Genomic DNA, 23,302 nt, shown 5'->3' on the forward strand with positions numbered 1-23,302 from the left:
CAGTGTTTCTTTAATTCTTTAAAAGAAATCCATCAAAAGTGCGAGACTGCAGGTGAGTTTACGTTCCTTCCTGAGTTCCTCCGTGAACACGATCAAGTCCTTCAAACCACATGCTACTTAACTCTTCAAAGTTTTTGTTGTCTTCAAAATGGCAACAATAGAATGCTACAAAGACCCAGTGTATTAAGTCCATTGTTACTGGAAGTTCTCATCATCATGCTTCATGGTCACAGGGACCCGTTGAAGATCTCTCTGCTGCCGCTGCTTTCAGCCGGCTGACTGGGTGGATCCATTCGATTTTCACGGTAATTACTTTTGACTTGTACCTGTCTGCTGTCAGGGTGACTCATTTTGACTTGTCCCCTCTCTTGGTAACTGTCTACACTTGGCCCCAGTCCACTGGCCTTTCCTTGGTGACCAATATTGCTTGTTCTGTCGTCATGGTGCTTAGTTTGAACTGGCGTCTGTCCATCATCTTTGTGGTTGTGTCTCATTGGTGCTGGTCCGTTATCGTGCTGGCCCGCTCTGATGGGCACTGGTCCACTGTTGATCTGGTGCTTGTTGCAGACGGGGATGTTATTGGCCTGCAGTAATTGGGTGTAAGGTGAAAACCAGTCCCTCTCGAATGTAGCTCTTAGCTGCTCCACCACCGTAGAGTTCCTCTCCTCGAAGCCCTCGGGCTGACTGATCACCAGGCCTGCTCCTGCATTAAAGGTAAACTCATGCCCCACCCAGTCCAGGTTACCTGTCAGGTCACAGAGAAAGAAACAAAGAAGTGACCACACCACTTAAGAAACCAAGCTGTGCCAACATGAGCGAATCATATTTTTGGATATCAGCGGATAAATACACTGAATCAAAGACTATTCCCTTTTGTAAAGCGCCGGGTTTTCAACTTCTTGAAAATATACATTTTTATAGAAATCTCTGACCATTTTGAGAAATACTTTGCTTTCTTTCTGAGAGTTAGACGTTGAGAAGATGATGAGAAGATAGATTCCTCTTTAGTGTCTGTGTGTTAAAGCAAAGAGCTGGAGCCAGAGGGTGATCAGCTTAGCTTAGCATAAAGACCAGCTAGCCTGGCTCGTTCCAAACTTCAAAAATAAGGATATCAGTAACAGTAAAGCTCACTATAATTAATGACAGTGTAAATCTACATGTGCACTAATGTAAAAGCAACACTTTGTAGTTGAGATCTGCATGAGGTGAGACATGTAGGACACAGTCATGAAGTCTAGTCGATGAGCTCACCTAAATAAATGGCTCGATCCGTCACCATGAACCTGTTGTGGTTTATTCCCTGGAGACTGCCGTCCCTCTGCACTCTGGGGTTGAAGAACTTCTACACACACACACAGACACACACACACACACAGACACAGACCCACACACACACGATCACAGTCAGTGGTGCATCGAGCATCGATAAAGCGTATCTGTAGATTTAAAAATAGTACGCAGTGGCTTTGTACTTACAGCTTCCAGTGAGCAGTTGGCCTGCTCCATGCACAGACTCCTCAGGGACCAGAGGAAGTTGAAAGTAAGTGGATGAGTCTTTTCCCAGCAACTTATCAGCAAACGGACCCGGACCTTCCTCAGGATCAGAGCCTCCCGGATAAGACCGTCGATACGGGACCAGTACCTTGGCATGGATACAAACACAGAGTTTAATCACTTGAACCAAAGCATCCAAGCTTTTGATTAAAAAGAAAAGCCTATCCAAAGATATTCGAAGGGAAACAACTCCAAAAGCGGCACAGTGGCTCTAACCTGTGAGCGCTGCGGTTGAAGAGGGGCAGGTAATCGATGATGGAGATATATATGAAATGGCGGGCCTCCTGGATGACCCTGGAAATGGCTTCAAGATCATTCGTACGATGTTTGGGGATCAAATCATCCGGGGAGGTCTGTCAGAGGAAAAGACAGTAAGCGCTTGTCGTGTACAAATTTTTTAAATTTCATCCTGACAGTCACACGTGAGGACGAAGGTTGCAAAGAAGTCAGCCTCGTTATGGGTTGGCATATCAACCTCATCCTTGACGTATCAATCAGGTCAAAACACAGGTCTTTCCTGAGCGAATCAACAAAACAAGCGAATGCTATAGCTGTCACTCACAGAGACGTAGGCCTGAGCCTTTGTGCTGTTGAGAGTGAGCTCCAGTGGCACGTCCCTGTTGAAGAGGGCAAAGACGCGCTTGGACCAGAAGGAGGGGATGAAGTCTCTGTACTGGAGCCCCCAGTAGAGGCTGAACACTTTGTGGAGGTCCAGAGCCAGACAGCTGCAGTCGGACACCAACACACCCAGCTCCTTCCTCTGGAGAACAAACACAACCTCTGTCAGAGCCCCACGAGCACACGGACAGCCCACGTTTACGTCAACACCTTTCTAATGACCCTGAACATTACAGTCATTCGATTTCCTTCTTTACGAGTAATCGTAACCTGTTTTTACTCCCTCAGCACTTTTATACATCCTTCCACCTAAACACACAAACACACTGCACCATCACCTTGTCAGGCCATATTCTCACCAAGTCGCCTCCCATTACAGGACTTCACTCATTGTCACAGCCAGCAGCAGGGTTTGAGAGGACACTACAGCGTTTCTTCTCTGTTCTTCTCAATTTTCAGTCTTTCTCAGCTAAATAAAGCTTCGATTCCAGATACTAAGGTCTTACCTTACAAGCTGTTCCATCTGCCTCAAAACAGACCGATGTCCTTTGTATCTGCAGGTGTCTAAAGATAGATAGCGCTGCCGAACAATTGGGTCCGCATTTTAATGAACTGTGCAAGAAACTCAGCTTTGAAGAAGAAGATAAAAGAATGGCCACTTTCTATTTGTGCATGCCGCCCCACCTTACATGCCCCCACTACTCACACCCATTCACTCCCCCATCTCTAGCACGTTTTGAGAAGAAGACACTGAATTATGCACAAATATAATCTTTCGTAACGTGTACAAACTCAAGTTTGCATGTGTAGTATGGTGTCAGTGAATAAATCATATGTTAAGCAATGTGTTTGTCGATATATTAAAGGATTCAGTCCTTTAATATATCGACAAAAAAGTGAAATACACAATCTAAAAAAATGCAACCTTTAGGAACCTGTAAACATCTATTTCAAATGATTATTCAAAGTAAAGGACTTATGTATTACATGTGTTAATAAAATCTGGATATATTTGCCTAATCAATTAATCAGCAATCATGACCTTATTATGAATTATTTCAGATGATGCCGTTTTCAAGAGGGACACCCATATGCACGAGAGGGCTGGGAACTTCAAATAAAACGCTGCACTGATGAGTCTGAGCCAGTAGGACGTCATCAAAGCACATTAGGGGATGCAGAACTTGTTATGGAATTAAATCTCATGTAAATCTATTCGATACAAAATTACAACAAAGGGTGTAAGTGCGTGTTACAATGCCGCTTCACAATTTACAAGACTGAGACTGCGATGTGGCATTTTGTCAAATGTCTCTGAGCATGCATATGTTTAAGTGAGTATGTGTGTGCTGGTGGGTCTTGGCTACTGTGGCAAGGGATCTCCAGTCCATGCTGGCGCTGCCGATGTAGAAATGTCTCCTGTCAACCACCCAGAAGGAGGATTGGAGGTGGCCGTTGATCAGCGCTGTCGTGTTCACATAGTGGACTTCAGCATCTAGAATTAGAGCGCGAGAGAGAAACAGAGGTCGTTAGGAAGTTAAAGACAAAGAGACGAAAACAAAGGAAGTGTGAGACAAGGACAGGGATAAAGGAGGATCTGGCCACAGACAAACAATGTTCAATAAGAAAATGACAGACAAAGGCAGATGAAGGGAAAGATGGAAAGAGACTGAGAGATTTACAGAGCTGAGGAGGAAGAATAGGGAGAGGAAGCAGTCATGTTTGAACACAGACACACAGAATGTATAATACAGTGAGAGGGGGAGCTGACTGTGTTTGGCGAGCATGCCGAGCTCAGTCGAGTCGATCATGCCGCTGGAGATCTTCAGCTGGATTCCTTTAGCTTTCAGGCCTTGCAGCCTGGACAGCAGAGCCCTGCCCTGGGGGAAACACATCACAGAACATCTGCTGTCACATGAAAGTCATGCTGCGTGTTCAAAACCAGATTCTTTTGTGTTGTTTACTGCAGATGTTCTTTGATATCGCGGCTCCATCAGCAGTCATTTATGTGCTATTTCTGTGCTACATCTCCCAGCAACTGTGATGTCTCGTTTCTTTTTTTGTTTTGATAAATAGTTGTCAAGCCATGGGTGGAGATACTCAGATGGGGAGCAGTATAATCAAATGAACCTGCATGTCACACGGTAAGGGCAGATAAATATGAATTGCTTGTTGAATCATACGTATATTTTCGGATCTAGGCAGCCCACAAAAAATACTCCTTGGGTTGTAATATTTCATACATTTTTGGTCGGCACTCCAGATACCCAAATGTATGTCCACAAGCACTGAAAAGGTGAGTTTTTTGTGATACATCCCCTTTAGGTTAAAGATCGTAGTACTTCTTATACCACTGATTATTATGTAAAGGAGGCAAAGACATGAAGAACAGACAGAGAAAAAGTAAAACAGACACAAAATCTAAATAAACACCACTTCTTCTGCAGAGTCAAGTCTGTAGGCTCGCTCTGGTTTTACCTGTCTGGCAGCAGGCTGGAAGCTGGATTCATAATCGGAGGAGTTGAGGAGCCACAGCGGGGAAACTATCTCCACGACCCGGATAGCTCGGTCCAGCAAGTCGTACAACCCCAGTAAGAGCGGGAGATTAGATGTGCCATTGTCTAAGAAGGAGATGTCTTCTGGGATGTTCTCCACAAGCACCACTCTGAGGAAAATAACAAAGAAATAACAAGTAAATTAGTTTTTAAATAAAGGACCTGCGTCACAAAAGAAAATTGCAAAAGTGCATCATTAGGCTGAGCCTTAGAGACCTGTTAATGGAAAAAATGCTGAGGAAATGAATGTGAGGTTTGTGTTCTTTCACAAAGCAATTATCTGTTTGCATTTGCAGCAGAATTATTATGAGCGTGGGTGCCACTAATATGAGGTTATTTTCCTTCTGTCATACGACTGACAAATTAGCCAACAGGACCCTTCCTCCGGATCGTTAGCTTAATGAGAGTTATTACGATTCCTTGGCCACACATGCCCTTTGATTCCACCAAGCATCATTAAATATTGTACAGATTGCCTCTGCAGGGGCTGAGCATAATGTAAGGTTGATGGGCAGAGTTGTCAGCGGTGCAGATTCAATTACACGTCAGGGAGAAGTGACATATCTTTGCCGTATTCTTGTTGGTTTCTCATGCACACTACTCCCTAAGCTATCACACAGTGCATTACTGTAATCATCAGGATGCAGTATGAGAGACTACAGCAGGCATAATTAATTCATATACGGAGGCTATATCAATCTGTTTGAAGGAATCAGTGACTGCATGGCGTACAGAATAAACATACATCCTTGAGATTGTCTCCTTAAGCTTCAGTGCAGTCATGTATTTTTCTCTATCATAAAACTGTCCCACCAAATTGAAAAGTGTATTGATGTGAAACAGTTGTTTTGCAGTATACGGTTTTGTATATATCCCTGTGAATATCCCGGCACTTTCTGCCAAGGTGTAAAGTCAAGTTATTTGGCCAACCATGACTCTGAGCTCAGCTAATGTACATCCAGTTCCCATTTCGCTCCTCCAGAATGCCTGAAAGCGACAGAGGCATTAGCGCTGGAGTCAACAGACTGAATTAGCCGTGGCAGCCCGAGATCTGCAGCCACGCAGAACCAGGCTATTGTCACGCTCCACATGCTCTCTGTATCTGGCTTAGACATCGATTTCTGCCTGCTAGATTTTGTAAGAGAAATAAAAATGTAAATAAAAACTACTTCTGCAAAAGACTTCACTCAATTCCTCGTGAGGTGATGCATTTTAGAATACATTTAGTTTGTTGGCTCCTCAGAGCATGGAGTTAGAGGGTGTCTATAGTGATACATATGTCTTAATAAACATGACTTTATTATTTTAATCGACCAACATCCATTGTATTGTTTTGCTAAATAGTTGTCAAGCAGTGGAGATACTCAGATGGGGAGCAGTATAATCAAATGAACCTGCATGTCACATGGTAAGATCATGTGCTGCACACCTAATATAACCGCTAAGAAGTGGTAAAATAAATAACTGATTTATTTCATCTCGTGATATGATGCATCAAAATAATGTCCCTGTTATTTTGTTTGCAATTTAAAAACAATACAATGTAAACTAGATTGAAAGGTGAGCTGTAAGCCTTCTTCAATTGTTTTCAGGTGATGAAATCTTATCCAGCTTTTGGGTTGTATTTAGCTCCATCCTCTTGTGCCACTTCTGGTTGCAAAAAAACCAAGATGGCGACGGCCAAAGTCCAAGATGGCAATGGCCAAAAATGACAAACTCAATGCTACAAACCGGCAGTCCACAAACGATTGTTGTCGTGTTTTTTTGTCATATTTCTGACAGTAGAACAAAGTGGAGTCTGTGCCGGCGGACTCCCTGGCGAGGACTCTATAATACCAAACGGATCTTAGCACTCGGACCAGTCAGCGCACAGGGTCAGCTGAACTGTGACCGCTCAGTGTCTTTCGAGTGCTTCACTCAAGGGCACAGTGGTGAGAGCATTTGCTGCAGGTGATAGTGTACGTGCATCCCATTGAGGGGCCGGTCGCCAGCTCCCAGCTTGAAAATGTATTCCTGGAACAAAGTAAAGCTAAGTCAGGTTTTGGAAAGTGGCCAAAGGTCAAACTGTAGGAGTCACACCCTCTGTGCTCATCACATGCTGATCTCGCCTCATTGAAATGACAGTCAACATCTTATGTGAAGCAGAGTTTTGGAGAATGTCGAGTAAAGCTGGCTCATGTGTTGCTGAGGTCGGACACGGACAAAACAAAAGAGGCAGAGAGAGGGGGAAGTAATTGGAGGTTGAATGGTAAACTGGGAGTCTAATGGAGGGGGAACACGTAAAGGAAGAAGAGAGCAAGTAATGCTGTATCAGAGAAAATGACTGCTGATCAGCCAGTTTCACTCTGGACCACCTAGACATACTGCAGTGGTTTTCAGGCTTTTTTTCCTTGGGATCCATATTCTTAAGACTTAAATAGGAGGAAAATTGCCGAATGTCTGGTATGAAGTAACTTTCAGAAGAGCCTGGTAATCATTTCAGCGTAGCGAGGGAGGCTACAGTATAGGATCAGGTTGAGGCAGCACAGATTTGTTTTGTGTTGGTGCTACTTGGCATGTACTATATCTTACTTTGAGACAACAGTATACTCTCTCTAAATGATTGCAAGCAATTGCTGTTGAGTTTGCAGCCGCTACGCTGCAGTTAATATCTTGTTACAGTGGGTTAGACCTGCCGGATTGCAACAGGGCACCGACTGAGATTGATTTATGGTTCGAAACTGGAGCTAAAAAACAATCAGAGTGTAAAGCATTGGAAGCTGTTGGAATGAGTTAACAGCTTGAAGTTCAAGGCCAAGGCGAGCCAAATGATTTCAAGGAAATGTGGGTTTAATTGATAGAAGCAACTGGCACCAATGGTCCCAAGTCACGTCAACCATGGTTTCAAAAGGTTTCTGTATTACAATATATTTGCTCTACTGCTTTGCTCTGCACATCGTAGCTGCTTTAAATATCCGCCATTAAGGCCACAAGTTAATTGTGACGAGGTGTCGAAAAGACAAACGTTCGGAACCACTGAAAATGAATCGTGTGTTTGTGGTTCTGCAGTTCTCACCTGCAGTTCCTGCTACAGTTCTCCTCTGTGATCCCGTCTTCATCTTCGCCCCAAATGTCCACTGCAGAGAAAATCAGCACCACCAGTACGGCGAAGCAGCACACCAAGGCAAAGATCGCAACGCACTTCTGCTGAGACTGCAAAAGAGACAGCGAGAGAGGGAGAAGGAGAACAGCATTGATTTGCAAGCTGTGTTTTCTTCTCTTCATCACTACTGTAAGAACAAGGCCAAAGTGCCCAGACCTTGGCTCCCATTAGCTGGCGGCTCTGGCTGACACAACCGCTGATTGACTGCACAGCTCAGCAGGTCATAACATGATGTAGAGGGGAATTTAACACAAAGATGAAGGTCTACGTATGAGCCTGCAAGTTCTGGCTTTCATATAAAGAAAATGAGGAGAAAGTAAAGAGGGAAGGAAGAGAGTAGAGAGCAAGGAGGGAGACAGAGAAAGACAGCGACTCACAAAGCAAAGCGATCGATACAGAAACAAACATTAACATTAGATATTTGGACAAAGACCAAAGTAAGGGTCAGCATGTTTTATAAGAGGAAAGAGGATGTGAAGATAAATGAAACTGGTAAACTATGTTCTGGTTATTTTACACAAAGCCATTGTTTCCTTTTACTTTGACACATTTCCACTTCTCTGGTGGTGATGAGACGGCTCTGGTAGCCAGATCTCATTTTCTGTATTACACAGACTGAGAATAGAACAGACCCTGTGTCCTGGAAATGACGTTGAAGCGCTGCTAATTGGTTTTGTCTAATACGTTTTGAAAGCAACGTAATGGCTGGCAGCAGATATGTTCACTGGCAATCAAGTCAGTTCGATATTCTTGTACCACACAAAAGTTGTGGGACACTTTGGCAAGATTGTGGTTTTAAATATGTAAAATGTGTATCTATCTATCATATAATTAGTGTCGTATTTATTTTGTGATATAACATTTACATTGTTATCAACCCTGGATTGAAAGCAACGCAGTGCTGTAGGTGTATCTATTGCAGCCTCACTCATGCTTTCAATATGCACAATAGATTTGCACAACAGAACAACTGTTTGTGAAACAATACCAAATGTATCCTGATCCCTTTGAAACCTGCCAGAAGAGCCACGACTAATTATCCTTGAACACAGCAGATCATTAGCACAGTCAGCCAGACTCATTATCCTCGGAGACAAATCTCATATGCCAGCGACCTCTGAGAGCACCGGCTATTTTTATCGTGTTTATTGGAGCTAAAGTCATTCATGACCATTGGTTCCCATGTGGGAATTCAATGAATCTACCAGCCAGTCAATGAAGTGTCCCCGGTGGACCAAAGAGACACTCGCAGGAACGTTTAGCTTCACACTCTCATCCTCACAACCATCTGCCTGAGCTGATGTCGGACATAGTGTTTTCTATTTCTTGGTGTGTATTAAACCTGATTCCTATGGGCAGCCACTGTCTGATCGACCAACTCGTTCGTTTGATAGAATCAAACTCCTGAGACGGCGGGTCATGGCTACTGGTGCTAAAAGCGTGAACTGCTGCTGCGGTGACAATGCACTAAATGTCGCGCATTGATCCTTTAACAAGGTATTTTTTGGGATAGCTGATGGTCAAACACTCTCCTTGCCATATTGCTTCCTCACTTTAAACTGAGCACTGAAGCATCCAGCTGGTATCATCAATCACTCTCTTTTTCTAAGATAACATGTACAAACGTTTGTGCTTTATTTTCATGTGCCGGTGCCTTTGAGAGGCGTTTTGGCTGTTTACAGTGGCAGTTACCGTAATTACAGCAGCATATGGTATGAAATTCCAGTCTTCTGGCAAAGATTGCCTCGAGAGAGTTACAAAAAAAAAGAGTCATGAATACCATGATTTAGTGAGACTGCTAGACGGCTGTTTTAAAATCTCAAAATGGCTGTGCAAGGTGGATGGCACCTGGCACCACAGCGAGGAGGAAACTCAAATTTTCCCATACAGCTTGAGTGCACAGCGGCCCAATTATCCTCTTATGAGCATTTCCTCTTTGCCAACGACATGGTGAGAACAAGGAGCCATGCTGCTCGGAGGGAAAGAGAAGTTTGCATCACACCAACAAACAATGAGCAACACATCCTGGTCTAATTTGTCGAGCACTCTGGGCGCTGCAGATGTTGTGTGGACGCTGGGAGGTCGGGCAGAGCAAGAGATCGCCTGGTGACAGGATGAGTTTATGGCTGGCGTTTGAAGAGACAGTTGCTTTTAGTGCAGCCAGTTTCCATCCGTGCACGAGAGAAGAGAAGAAAGAGAAAAAAAGAAAGGGAAAGAAGAAGAAAAAGCAGACGAGAAAGGGATTTTGTCGCTGAATCGGATGGAGATTGTAGCTAAAAACCAATAAAAACAACCAACCCCTGTATGTGGGTATCTTGTCTCTGTGCTATCTGGACTCTTGAGATGTTGAGTGTATATTGGCAAACCTCTTGGTGCTGCCACATTTTCCCTCATCTCTCCATCACCATTCCTCATTTTCAGCTCAGCTACATCCATCCAGCGTTTCATCAAATTCGTGACGAGCAACAGTGCTCACGCTGTCCTGTTTTTGGCTCATCCCGCAAGGAAAGGCAGTTTTCTTTCCTCACCTTGTTGATAGGTGTGGAAACAGTTCATAAACTGTTGATGAACTGTTGATGAACTGTTGATGAGTCTTGTGGTGTGAAGGTGATCAATGTGTTGCAGATACAGTGAATTGCTGTCGTGCTGTGACAGAGACACTCAGGCGAAGGTTATTCCGCATCACACAAATGGATGAAGAAATAAAATCTGTCAAAGTGAATGCCTAAAACTTACTGTTGAAGAGGCGGTGACTAGCATCTCATTGATATATATGGCTACGTGCGTGTGTGTTTTCAGTGAGGGCAGCAGCTACATGTACCTGAGCCTGAAGTGAATATACAGGATGTGAAAAAAACACCCTAAGAGACTAATCCTCTGGATAGTGAGCCAAACATGGATGATGTGATGTGACGCTGTGAGATATTTCTGGCACAAACACAATCGTCTTTTGTTGGAGGAAACCTTTCATCCGTCCAAAACATCAGCAGTAGATGTCAGAGAACAATAGCTTCTTCAGAGGCTGCGTGTTTTGCACCGTTCAGTAGGTGGTGGACATTTATCTTTTAAAAGCATCTCTACGAACAGAACAAAAGAAACAGAACTCAATGCTTTAAAGCGACAAGACAAATATAATGATTGAAAGGCTACTTAACATGTATGATGACACTTTAATTTTCCCGGAGCATTTATTGCTGTTTATCGACCGTCATCATTGGTTTCTGGAGAGACAAGGAGGCGTGAGGCTCTGCCAGTGGTCGCACAGACCATGAATGCACTTTGTTTTATTGCTTAGGTTGATCTATTGTAGCTTGTCCATCTTGAGCATCAGACCGGTACTTTCTAATTGACAGAGGCATGACAGGATGAATACATTTTCTTTCAGGTGATGTATAAAGTTCACACTGCTGCTGATCTTGACTAGCTGTACACTGTCTCTTCCACACACACACACACACACACACACACACACACACACACACACACACACCCACACACACACACACACACACACAAAACACACTTTTATGGTTCTTCATCTTAAGGTGTCATCATACTATTCAACATGTCTGTGCTTCGCAGCAGGGATCTGGAGGTTGCAGATGAAAAACATGATGAAACACACACACACACACACACACACACACACACACACGGTACACTTTCACGTCTCAAAGCATGCTCGGTGTAACTGCAGTCTTGGCTTCTGCACCAAGTTTTACCATCAACTAATTTATCACGATCAAGCAACACTCACATGAAGTTAAATGGGTGTAACACAACCGAGCCGGGTGAATGTGAACACCATAAGCTTTGCAGCAGAGTGGATTCACTCGAAGCTTTTTCAGCTCAAAATTATATTAATTCCTAAAATGGAAAAGTTGCAAAAGCAAAGGATAGATTCTTTATTATGCTCAAGTGTGATTGTCAGATGATCTGGCATTACGCTGCTGGCTCATGGACAATAAGAATTGCTTCATGATTTATTTATTTTTCAAATGTAAATGTTAGGACAGAAAACTTTGGACATGTTGAAGATGTAAAGGTGGACTGACTCTAAAGAGAGAGGAAGCAGTGACAGCAGTTGGCTGTCCACCAATAACATGATACTTCCTGGGTCTGGTCTGGACGATTATTTAATGTCCCGTCTTCTTTTCACAGAGTGTTACATTTGTAATACATATGAAATAATCACTAATTAAATGACACAGTGTTGTCCTAATGTGGCCGCTTCTAGCGTTTACATCTAAACTCACATGCAGGTGATCAGTACTGTGAGTGTTTGAGTGTTGTGTGTGTGTGTGGCTGGCTACTGCACTTTTTCCATCTCTGGTTCATTTTAAAAAGGAGTGATCATCTGAGCTTGACGCCACTGGTCAAATAAAAGAAAGAAATAGATGACCAGATTCTTGGCGCTCGGTCTGTAATGGCTGGCGGCCCAGACCGACATGTCTTTGAAAATGTTCCACTATCAGTCTGTTTGACAGCTCTGTCAAGTCTCGTGCATTTGGGGATCTGCTCACTGTTGTGTTGATAACTGTGGAACGGAAACTCTTGGTCGAAACCTTTGTAATCATAAATACCTTAACTTGTGTGTATATTACAATAACCCCAGTGTGATTCTCAAGAGTAGTGACAGCTGCTGCTCTTCCATACTAACTCTTTTCTAAAATAAGTCATTTGATTCGGCATTGTGTTGTTGGACAGGTTGACGTGGGGTTATTTAGTTTTGACTTGATGAATCAGTAGAAATGCCGTGTTCCATTCCAACAACATTAAATAATGAAATGTCTTTTATGGACCCACAGCCAGGAGACCCTTAGCTTAGCAGCTAGCTTGGTTTTTAAACCTCACAGTGACAACAAGATGCTCACAACTTGTCTTTACTTTTTTTCTTCCACTTATTCACTAAAATTGACTTTGATTAAACACTGTCATTGTATTTTGATGCTTTTTAAAAGCTGGCAAGCTCAGATGTGATTAAAGAAACATTGTTATTCACCCAAGGGTCCAGATGGCCTTCTGCTTACGAGGCATAAAAATAGATTTTTATTACGGACAAAAGCGTTTCTGTCTGAGGTTTTCTATGGATGCGCTGATGGTCAAAGGCTGATGGTGTCATTGTTCTTTTTAGGATTTGCTTATGGTAAATGTGAACACAAACATTCTTACAACATTATTCACTTCTCTCCGCTGTATCTGCCTCTACAAAGCTACATGTGATAAAAAGCTTTTTGCTCACAGAAACAAGACCTGGCTTCATTCCAATTTCTGTCTTTTTCCCTGTCCGTCTAAATCCACACAACATAATTGGAGCAAATCAATATAGCAGGAACACCATCCATCTTTAAGACAGGTGCAGCCACAGGAAGGAGGGTACAGCCTGGAAAACTGAAGAGAAGAGACAACATGTAAGTTGTTAAACTGCAAAACAGGGCGAGCATTTCACAAAATCCCTCGTCCCTGTAACGGCACAAATGGCACGAAAAATCTCACATTTTGAAGTGTGTCAGATATTCGATGAGATGAAACTTAATGCAACAAAAATTCCAACATTTTCACCAATTCTTAGACAAAACCACGGAAAAATGGTTTCCGTTCTCTCTGCCAATATTCTTGTTTCCAAGGTGGCTTATAATGATGCGAATGATCTCACTGCAGTTCTAAATCTTTGTGAATGCAATCACATCTCAGCAGTACCTTTCTCCTTTATACTGTTGTACAATCAGCCGCTGCTCTCGGCCAGCAGAGATGAACTCCGATACTGTGTATTTCTCGATGAAGTGAAATTCCTTGAAATTCCTCCATTTGTCAGCTCCGGCACTGTAAGGATATAAATCTATAGATATATAAATTCAGCACTGAGTGGGTTGAAAACGGTGGAAAGACTTATCTTTCCTTGAATGCTGTGTCAGCAATAAGAATGAGCAAAAGACATGTCAGGAGTTTGCTTCTTTTGTCCCTTTCAGAGTTTACGTACATCCCAGGAGAGTCCTCTCTATTTTGCCTGGTTCTCTGTATGTTACAGAGATGGAAACAAATCATCCCTGATTCAGTTTTGATTATAACATCATTTAACTGAAGTGAACTCATGCAGACTTCATTTTATAACTGCCTGATTCCTAAACAAGCTATATATTTAATTCAGCAAAAACTTCATTAAACCTGCAATAACTGTTCTTTTTTGACCACCTGGGAGCAGCAGAATTAGTTGTGAACACAACATCGTCATATCATCACCTTTAAGTTGGCAAACTTGTTGCTTATTTATATTTACACATGCAGCAGTTATGTAGCAACATTATCCTTCATTTCAGGCCTGGCGTATATCCGCTCTCTCTCTCTCTCTCTCTCTCTCTCTCTCTCTCTCTCTCTCTCTCTCTCTCTCTCTCTCTCTCTCTCTCTGTTTTTGGTCTCTACCGAGGGAAACGTCTGCCTCCTAAGCTGCTAAATGCTTCACTATGTTCATCAGCTAGTCACAAACTGCTGTGTCAGGTTGAGTACAGTGGGTTTGTAGGGCTTAAAACAGCTGGAAACGGCTGCTTTAAATAATAAATCTTATATATGACTTATTTTTCTTTAAGACGCTGATCTGGAGAATTATTTCTAATTTGGACTTGGACGGGTGTCTTGCATTCTAGGGATTTTCAGCTACTTGATTGATTCATTTAATGTACATATTTTTTACAGTTATTAAAGGTGCAATAGATGTCTGTGAATTCACTCTGTGTTTCATTGGCTGTTGCAGATTGTGAGTGGAGTGGAAGACGTATGCTTTTATTCTTCTGTGCACCTGTTATACTCTGTGTGTTGTATACTCGATTGTGCCAAATCTCCACTCAACCTCCATCGTGAGGTTTGAGCAAAGTGCAAAGCTTCAATTGGTTGTGTTGTGTTATATCTGATTGCACTGTGCTCCATCATACACACATTCCTTTACAATAAGAATGCCTTTGTGAATATGACATTTTATCTGGTTTTATATCACTTCTTCCATTTCATTTCCTTTTATCTTTTAACAGCTTTTCATTGTCCCTGTGTTTGACGATTCCACCAACATTTTCATTTATTCTGCTCTCTCTTCCTTGGAGAGCGGTTTGTAATTATGCTCAGAAGAGTTCTACAGATTACATTCATTGTTATCACTTCTCTGCCGATCCTATTCCCTCCACCACACACAACCCTCTGAGTCAGCATGTCAACTCTCCTCCTTTACAACTTCTATACTCTCGACACAGACCTGATACTCCCTCCTATCAATAATAAAATCATGATATCACACTGACAATATGCTCCTGCTGGTGTAGCGATATGTGAGATATGTGCTTTTTGCTGACGGAAGTACTCGCATCGTTCTCGTCTTACTAAAAAGCAGACGTTGTTGCAGACCCCTGCATTTTCCTCCACACTTCGATGGCGTTTCCTGCCACATCACTACCAGCTACACTTCAGTGCCTGTGCATGTGTGTGTGTGTGTGTGTGTGTGTGTGGGACTCCATGCGTTTGTGGTGGAATCAGCAGGATGTTCAATTACACTGGCTCAGCTGGTGTGTATAGACAGAGAGGGTGGTTTACAGCGTACACACACACACACACACACACACACACACACACACACACACACACACACACACACACACACACACACACACACACACACACACACACACACACACACACACACTGATAACCAGCCAAGCACACATATCAGTTGAGAGCCAAAAGTGTTTCATTAAAGCTCTGCCAGGAGAGCTGCTTGGAGTTGATCCCTTGACAAGCCACAGGCCTCGGCTAAATTACCGCGATGGCAGCGAACAAAGAAAGACAGAGAGAGGGAGAAGGAGGGAGGAGGAGGGAGGAGGAGGGAGGAGGAGGGAGACTGCCATGAATTGATTCACAACAAGTTCTCTTGTTTATTTCCACTGGATTTTTGATGGCCGAGTGAGAACATTATCAGCAGCTTTAAAATCAGGATCTAAGTCAACCAATCATCAAAACAGTGTGTCCTTTCATTGAATTTTTAAGGAACTGTTTAGATTGTAGAAGCTGATGAGAAAGATGTCTTCATAACATCAAACGATCCAAACGGGTGCATTAACAGATGCACATGAAAACAAGCACACACAGCACAACTCAATTTAACTTTAACTCGATCCAGGACCAGAACTCTTTTTGTCTGCGTCAAAGTCAGTTTTTCTTAAATTTTTGTAGCAAAATGAAGTGATCACCTTGGGCACAAAGAGAACTGCTCTCCAGAAGTTGCTTCGGCACAATATCTGCAGCGCAGCTAAAAATAAAGCTGCAGCAACAACTCTTCACCGTCACCTTTTTCAGAGTCTTGTTGCCAATACAACTTTTCACAATGCAGAACTCTGTGAATACAGTAGCTTGTAGCTTTTTTTTGTGTGTGTGTGTGTATGTGTGTCTTTCCTACTCAAATTGAAACCCTGCAGCAGCTCTTTGACAATGTATCAGTTGCATGGACTGTATATAAGAAGTGGACGTTTCAAGTGACTTGAAAACACACTGTGAAAGCGTTACCGGTAGTGTGTTTTGAAAAAAGTTGATGAAAACACAGACAACTCCCAGACCGGACAACAGCGTGGCAGCAACCTGTCTATCACAAGGTAGCCCCGCCCTAAACATCCCCTGTTTTATGGTCTGTTTGACTCTAAATGGGACCATCATTTACTAAATGAACATCATGCTGTATTGAAGAAGACTAGCAGGAGGAGGGAGTTGGCACTTTGTTATTGTCTGTTCTGTTAGATGTTCATAGTTGCTTTTGCTTGAGCGAAGTTGTGCCTTGAGTGGAGTGGAGTGTATGACTGGAATTCTATTGTGTGCATGGCCCTCTGTCAGCCTTCTTTCCCCTCACACAGGCACCAGGGATGCTGGTACTCACAGTAATGAGCTGACACTTTGAAGTTCACTGCAGAGTTGAGACCAGGACAGGGAGAGAACTTTAAAAGCACAAAGTCTCGAGTTTTCTGCACTGATAATAGATAATACTGCCACAAAAAAAAACGTTACCTCCTGCACATCATTCTGCCGAGTCTCATCCAGATTCAGCCAATAAAAAGTGAGTTGTGTAAAATGACTCTCCCACTGCACTATAAGGTCTTTTTTTTTCTTCTTGTTTTTAGAAATGACCTGTACAGGGAAGATGACTGGCTGTGGTGGAAAATCTAACTTGAGTGAAAGATGACTCATGTTGAACACTACTTCATTTAAAGGGTGAAGATTTGTCTTTTAATATATAATATATAAAGTTATTTTATCTCTCCTTTTTTTGTATTAATAATCTAAATCTGAAAAAGTAGTGACTTATGGTGACAAATAAAAAGGACAATTTTGGCTTCAGAAATGTCGTGTAGTAGAAGTATAAAGTAGCATAAAATGGATGCAACAGAGCCATTGTTGTTATGTGACAGGTCAAAATGTCCGCTGTGTAAAAGATCTAAATAGCTTAACCTCTAATGCCACAGTTTTCATGAACCATCTCTTTCAAGATAACAACACAAACGTATAATCTCTCTGCATGTTGCATCTCCCCTTTAATTCAAGTGAACTAAATGCAACTGTTACAGCAGCTCAAAGAGAATTGATGCAGAGTGAAGCTGTCGCAGTCATTAAAAAAGATGAGCTCTCGCACTTTAGTTGTACAAAACACTGAACTATCAGGGACATGGATGGGGCTGAAAGGCCTGCACTGAGAGCACAATGAATAAGGACAAACATGCACATCTCAGACTCTGAGTGGCTGAGAAAAATATATACCACTGGTTTCACAACAATGCCATCTGTCACATAGACAACAGCGATAAATGTGTACAATTATACTGATGTATTATCATCGTAGTGCAATTTAACTCACCCTCGTCTCAAATGTATCAAGTTAATCCATATTAACGTACACATTTAAGACATGTGCATGTATTATATTATGCTCTGAAGAAAGTGATTAATCAAGTGTTTAATCAAAGAAAACACAAAGATTGAATCCCTGACGAGCGCTGACTGAAAAACAGTCAACATCCTCTCCTCTCCCCCCACACGTCTGATGTAATAAAGGGTCATCCATAATTAATGCTTCGATAAATCAGACGTTGTGCGTTCTCTGCTAAGATCTGGTAATGTTCTGAGAGGTGTTATTTGTTTTGCCTTAAACCCTTGTTAGCACAGGATGACGGATAATGTGTCTGCCAGAGGGCACAATCGGTGGTTTCAGGAAGAGTGTGTGTGTGTGTGTGTGTGTGTGTGTGTGTGTGTGTGTGTGTGTGTGTGTCCAATAGTGAGCAGGGCGGAGCTGCTGGCTCCAGAAATATGTCAAGGCATTTGCTTTTTACCCACACGGGCATTTTCATATTTTACTCCCAGCAGAGCCTGTATGATAATGTGAGGCATTCTCCCACAGTGAAGCAACACTGAACCAGCCAAGTTTCTGACACACTCAGCATAGAATCAGTCTACAGGGCAGATTTGGAGAAATACAGTATATTTATATTTATGTCATGCACATGAACACACACTCCACGCAGACAGTATGCCACCATAGTGCATATGCATTAGAGACAACGTTAATGCAGCAATACAAGTAAGCACTCAGAGAGCACATTCTTCTGCATAAAGTATTTCCAAGTATATAACATAATAGTGTTTCAAGCTAATTATTTTGCAACCTTAAATCTATAACTCTAACCTGTAGCGGGATCGAAATGAACCAGCCCAATAAATGTAGAAGATAATAAAGGTAATTGTAGGAATAATCAGGATTTGCATAGATTTACAGTAATATTGGAAAAACGTCTATGTTGCCGCTGTAGCTGAATGTAAATTGTTAAATGGAGACATGGAGGCACCATCTGCACCGGGAATGAATCACGTGTTCCTCATACACAATTCAATGTGTCTGTTTATTTGTCTGTATAAGTATTCTCCATCATAACGGTGCAGTTGGGTCTTCCACTTGTTGTTTCTCATTGAGAGTTACAACAGATACTGTACTGCCAGAGAGGGAGAGCAGAAGGAAGTGCATCACAAGTGTCCCTGCAGACAACTCTCACAGAGCCAGCCTGCTCTGACCCGGAACCAATCCGGACTCCGACCTGCAGTGTAAACAAGCGTGTTCAAGAGGAGAGGCGTGGCCACACTGACCCGTCTCTCAAGAGGTATCGCAGTGACTCTGCATCTGTCCCACTGTGTGTTTCCGACAAACATGCAGGGAGCCAGTGGTTTTGGTTGCCATGGATACCATTTCAGGTGTTTTGGGCTCCACAGTGTGCTGGCGCTTTGCACCATGGTCTGATGGGTCTGTTTGTGTGTGTGTGTGTGTGTGTGTGTGTGTGTGTGTGTGTGTGTGTGTGTGTGTGTGTGTGTGTGTGTGTGTGCGTGCGTGCATGTGCACCGATGTGGGAGTGTGTAGCCAGAATATTGATGCTGTCTGAGCTCTTCTTTTTCTCTGCCACGCCACCTTTTCTGGAATCTTCTTTTCCCCATGCCCTCCTCTCCTCTCCTCTCCTAGTTTCTTCTCCTCTCTTTGTTTCCTCTCCTTTTCTCTTCTCCTCATTTCCTCTCCTCTCCTAGTCCTCCTTTCCTCTCCTCTTCTCCTCATTTCCTCTCCTCTCCTAGTCCTCCTTTCCTCTCCTCTACTCCTCCTTTCCTCTCCTCTTCCCCCCGTTTCCTCTCCTCCTCCCCTCATTTTCTCCCATCTTCTCTTCTCCTTGTTTCCTCTCTACTCCTCGTTTCCTCTCCTCCCCTCTACTCCTCGTTTTTCCTCTCCTCTTCCCCTTTGTTTCCTCTCCTCTCCCCTTCTCTGTGTTTCCTCGCCTCGCCTCTCCTCTCCTCTTCTCCACAGTGTCACAACAGCAGATTTTAATTTCCCTGCCCTTCCCATTCTCTATTTACTCTGCCTATTTGCATTTCTCTCTCTTCCCATGACAGCAATAGCCCAGCTCTTCTCTCTCCTCGCCTCACTGACAGCCTGAGTGTAGTGGGTCAGACTAGGCCAGTCCACTTGTAAAGGCAGAGCTCTGTGTGCATCCAGGCTGAAAACACTGATGGGACCAGGAGACAGAGAGAGACAGAGACAAAGAGGACGAATCAGAGAGGAAGACAGAGAGAAAGAAGGAGTTATGTTGAAGAGAGAACCTCGCTGTGAAACTCTGGGGATGATGTATAGCTGTCCAAGATGATTTTATGGCACACGCTGGATAAAATTACAGTGAAACACTATTACAGTAATACTCCTCAGATCACAGTGAGTGAGCTTTGTCTTCCTTCAGCCTTCTTTGTTTTGTGTTGTGATGAAGTGCACAATGAAAAGAGAACTCCTGTATTCAGTTAAAGGGATATCTCACTTTTTGGGGAATTGTGTTGTTGTGTTTCTACACTATACAACATATCAATTAGTCGATTTATTGTCCTAGCTCTAAATAGTTTTCATAAACTAAATACTAGATGCGTATGGGATCAAATCTTTCCATTCCCAAATGAAGCAGCACAAAGAAACACGAAAAGTCTTGCTTGCTCTGCCCAGCAACAGAGACGCACTTCACAGAGTCCAGTCTGTGACAGTAACAGTGTTGCTTCAAGGTTGGCGTGTAATTTCATCCGCATCTTTATCAGGTGTACAACACTGCAAACTATGATAGCCGCTGAATGAAATATTAACAAAACCATGTCAGGATCAGCACTTTCCTCATGCACACACACACACACACACACACACACACACACACACACACACACACACACACACACATGAAGATACGTCCCATCATGTAAACATCAGTGTATAACAGACAAAATCTGAATCTGATTATTGGAAACAAGAACGCCACCAACACAACTGTCCTCCAATCCTGCACTACATTCAAGAATCCCTCTCTGCACACACACACACACACACACACACACACACACACACACACACACACACACACACACACACACACACGTATTCACAGTATAAAAAGCCACTTGAGCGTAAAGCACTCTAAGCCAAAGAAGAGCACAACATCAATCTCCTTTCTCAGATAGATAGATAGATAGACAGACAGACAGACAGACAGACAGACAGACAGATAGATAGATAGATAGATAGATAGATAGATAGATAGATAGATAGATAGATAGATAGATAGATAGATAGATAGATAGATAGATAGATAGATAGACAGACAGACAGACAGACAGACAGACAGACAGACAGACAGATAGATAGATAGATAGATAGATAGATAGATAGATAGATAGATAGATAGATAGATAGATAGATAGATAGATAGACAGACAGACAGACAGACAGACAGACAGACAGACAGACAGATAGATAGATAGATAGATAGATAGATAGATAGATAGATAGATAGATAGATAGATAGATAGACAGACAGACAGACAGACAGACAGACAGACAGACAGACAGACAGACAGACAGATAGATAGATAGATAGACAGACAGACAGACAGACAGACAGACAGACAGACAGACAGACAGACAGACAGACAGACAGACAGACAGACAGACAGACAGACAGACAGACAGACAGACAGATAGATAGATAGATAGATAGATAGATAGATAGATAGATAGATAGATAGATAGATAGATAGATAGATAGATAGATAGACAGACAGACAGACAGACAGACAGACAGACAGACAGACAGATAGATAGATAGATAGATAGATAGATAGATAGATAGATAGATAGATAGATAGATAGACAGACAGACAGACAGACAGACAGACAAATGTATCGTAAGGAGACCTCACCTTCATGGCGCATCCATCTGTCGCTAGTCCACTCTACAACACATGTGCTCCTCTGGTGTGTGATGAGAGAAACAGAGATAGTGTGTGTGTGTGTGTGTGTGTGATCTGTAAAATCTGTCGCTTCCCCTAGAGTCCCAGGGGTGCCGGTCCCTCTCTCCGCAGCACAAATGTATGGGTCGTAAATGCACGTGTGTGTGTGTGAGATGAGTGAGTGTGTGTCTGCTCCTCCTGCCTGTTAAATGAATGAAAACTCTAACACAGGACACACCTAAATCCTCACACGATGCCTATCTGCCTCCATCCATCCATCCTCACTTTCACCATCATCTCCTCTCCTCTCTCTATGCTTCCTGTCCTCCCTCTTCTGTCTCACTTTCCTTCTCTCCTCTCGTCTCACCGTATCGTGTGTTTGTCCACCTCCTTCTGACTCTCCCTCCCTCCCTCCGTCTCCCCACCCTTTCCCTCTAACAGAAAGCTCACATTTCTCTGTTCTCCCATATAGACGCAGAGGGAGGGAAGGAAGAGAGAATGAATAAACGTTTGTTCCTTCCTCTCACCTAACTGCTTGATACTGAGCCGCCTTTGTGCTCACTTAATGAATCTCCACGTGACTAAAACACAATTATACACTGATTTATTTTTTATGATCAGTGACACTTGCATTCATACTTTTATAAACTGCTACAAAGTATCATCACTCTACATCCTCGTTCACTATTTAGTTTTGCTTTCAGCTTGATCACATATGATGCAGCAAGTATTGCACACACACACACGAATAATCCTATTTCCTGTTGCTGTTTGCGAATGAGACAGAGAGCTGTAAGAAAGAGATGCCTCGTGGTATTCAACAGTCATCGTGAAGTAACTCTTGGAGGTTAACTTCACATGTTTTTAAAGTATGCAATGCAGCACAGCTCCTTCTCAGAGCAGAGATAGTAAATCTCTGTTAAAGTCAGTCTCTGCCCTGCAGCTGTGTACTGACACGGACCGGCCAGCAGAGGGTGCTGTTGCACTTCACAGGTCAGAGCAGCACAATGGAGAAGGTATGGAGGAAATACTTCATTTCTGTCGGTCAGTGGTCAGCCAATGCCATTAAGACTTTAAGACTTTATTGTTCCCAAGGGGGCATTCTTCTCCACATCTCTGTGCATGTCAGACAACAATACAACAGCTCAATAGCAACAGCACACACTTACACACCAGTAAACAGTTAACCAACATTCACAAATCACTTGCAAAGGTTATGATCTTTGGTTAAAGCGAAAGATTGTTATGTTTGCCCATGAGTGGAGCTGCTCATCTGTATCATGGGATATTCTTCTTGTTTATTTCAACAGTCTGTGACAAGAAGATAGCGATTCAAATCATCCACTAATATTATCCTAACTCTCATATTAACCCCATATTCATCCTGAAATGTCAAGAGATGGATTCACAAGCATACATCTAAGAGGCTTTCAGTCCTTAAGTATTCATCTCATCCATGCTTGTTTAATCTATAGTACATATCTGCATGGCTCCTTTAGAACCTCTACAGGGATCTACAGAATATAAGATGCTATCAGATCAATAGCCAATCACGTATGGCTGATTTATTTCTCCCTGCTGGGACTGCCTCTGAGCGCTGAAGTTTCTCTCTGTGTGTGTCTTT

The 23,302-nt window shown here is 42.7% G+C and overlaps 1 protein-coding gene across 1 annotated transcript in view; it reads right to left on the minus strand.

Moving 5' to 3' along the window:
• The window catches only part of LOC306785526 (inactive phospholipase D5), a 28,800-nt gene continuing 5,498 nt past the window's right edge, over window positions 1-23,302 (minus strand). Inside the window, exons 2-10 of the mRNA XM_079279944.1 lie at window positions 7,783-7,919; window positions 4,651-4,837; window positions 3,944-4,052; window positions 3,540-3,667; window positions 2,117-2,314; window positions 1,771-1,907; window positions 1,477-1,642; window positions 1,252-1,342; window positions 1-745 (exon numbers count right to left, since the gene is read on the minus strand). Of these exons, the coding sequence (XP_079136070.1) occupies window positions 228-745; window positions 1,252-1,342; window positions 1,477-1,642; window positions 1,771-1,907; window positions 2,117-2,314; window positions 3,540-3,667; window positions 3,944-4,052; window positions 4,651-4,837; window positions 7,783-7,919 (1,671 nt within the window). The 3' untranslated portion in view covers window positions 1-227. The remainder of the gene's footprint in view (window positions 746-1,251; window positions 1,343-1,476; window positions 1,643-1,770; window positions 1,908-2,116; window positions 2,315-3,539; window positions 3,668-3,943; window positions 4,053-4,650; window positions 4,838-7,782; window positions 7,920-23,302) is intronic.

Source organism: Melanostigma gelatinosum, assembly GCF_949748355.1.
Source record: "Melanostigma gelatinosum genome assembly, chromosome: 12".
NCBI classification, from domain to species: domain Eukaryota; kingdom Metazoa; phylum Chordata; class Actinopteri; order Perciformes; family Zoarcidae; genus Melanostigma; species Melanostigma gelatinosum.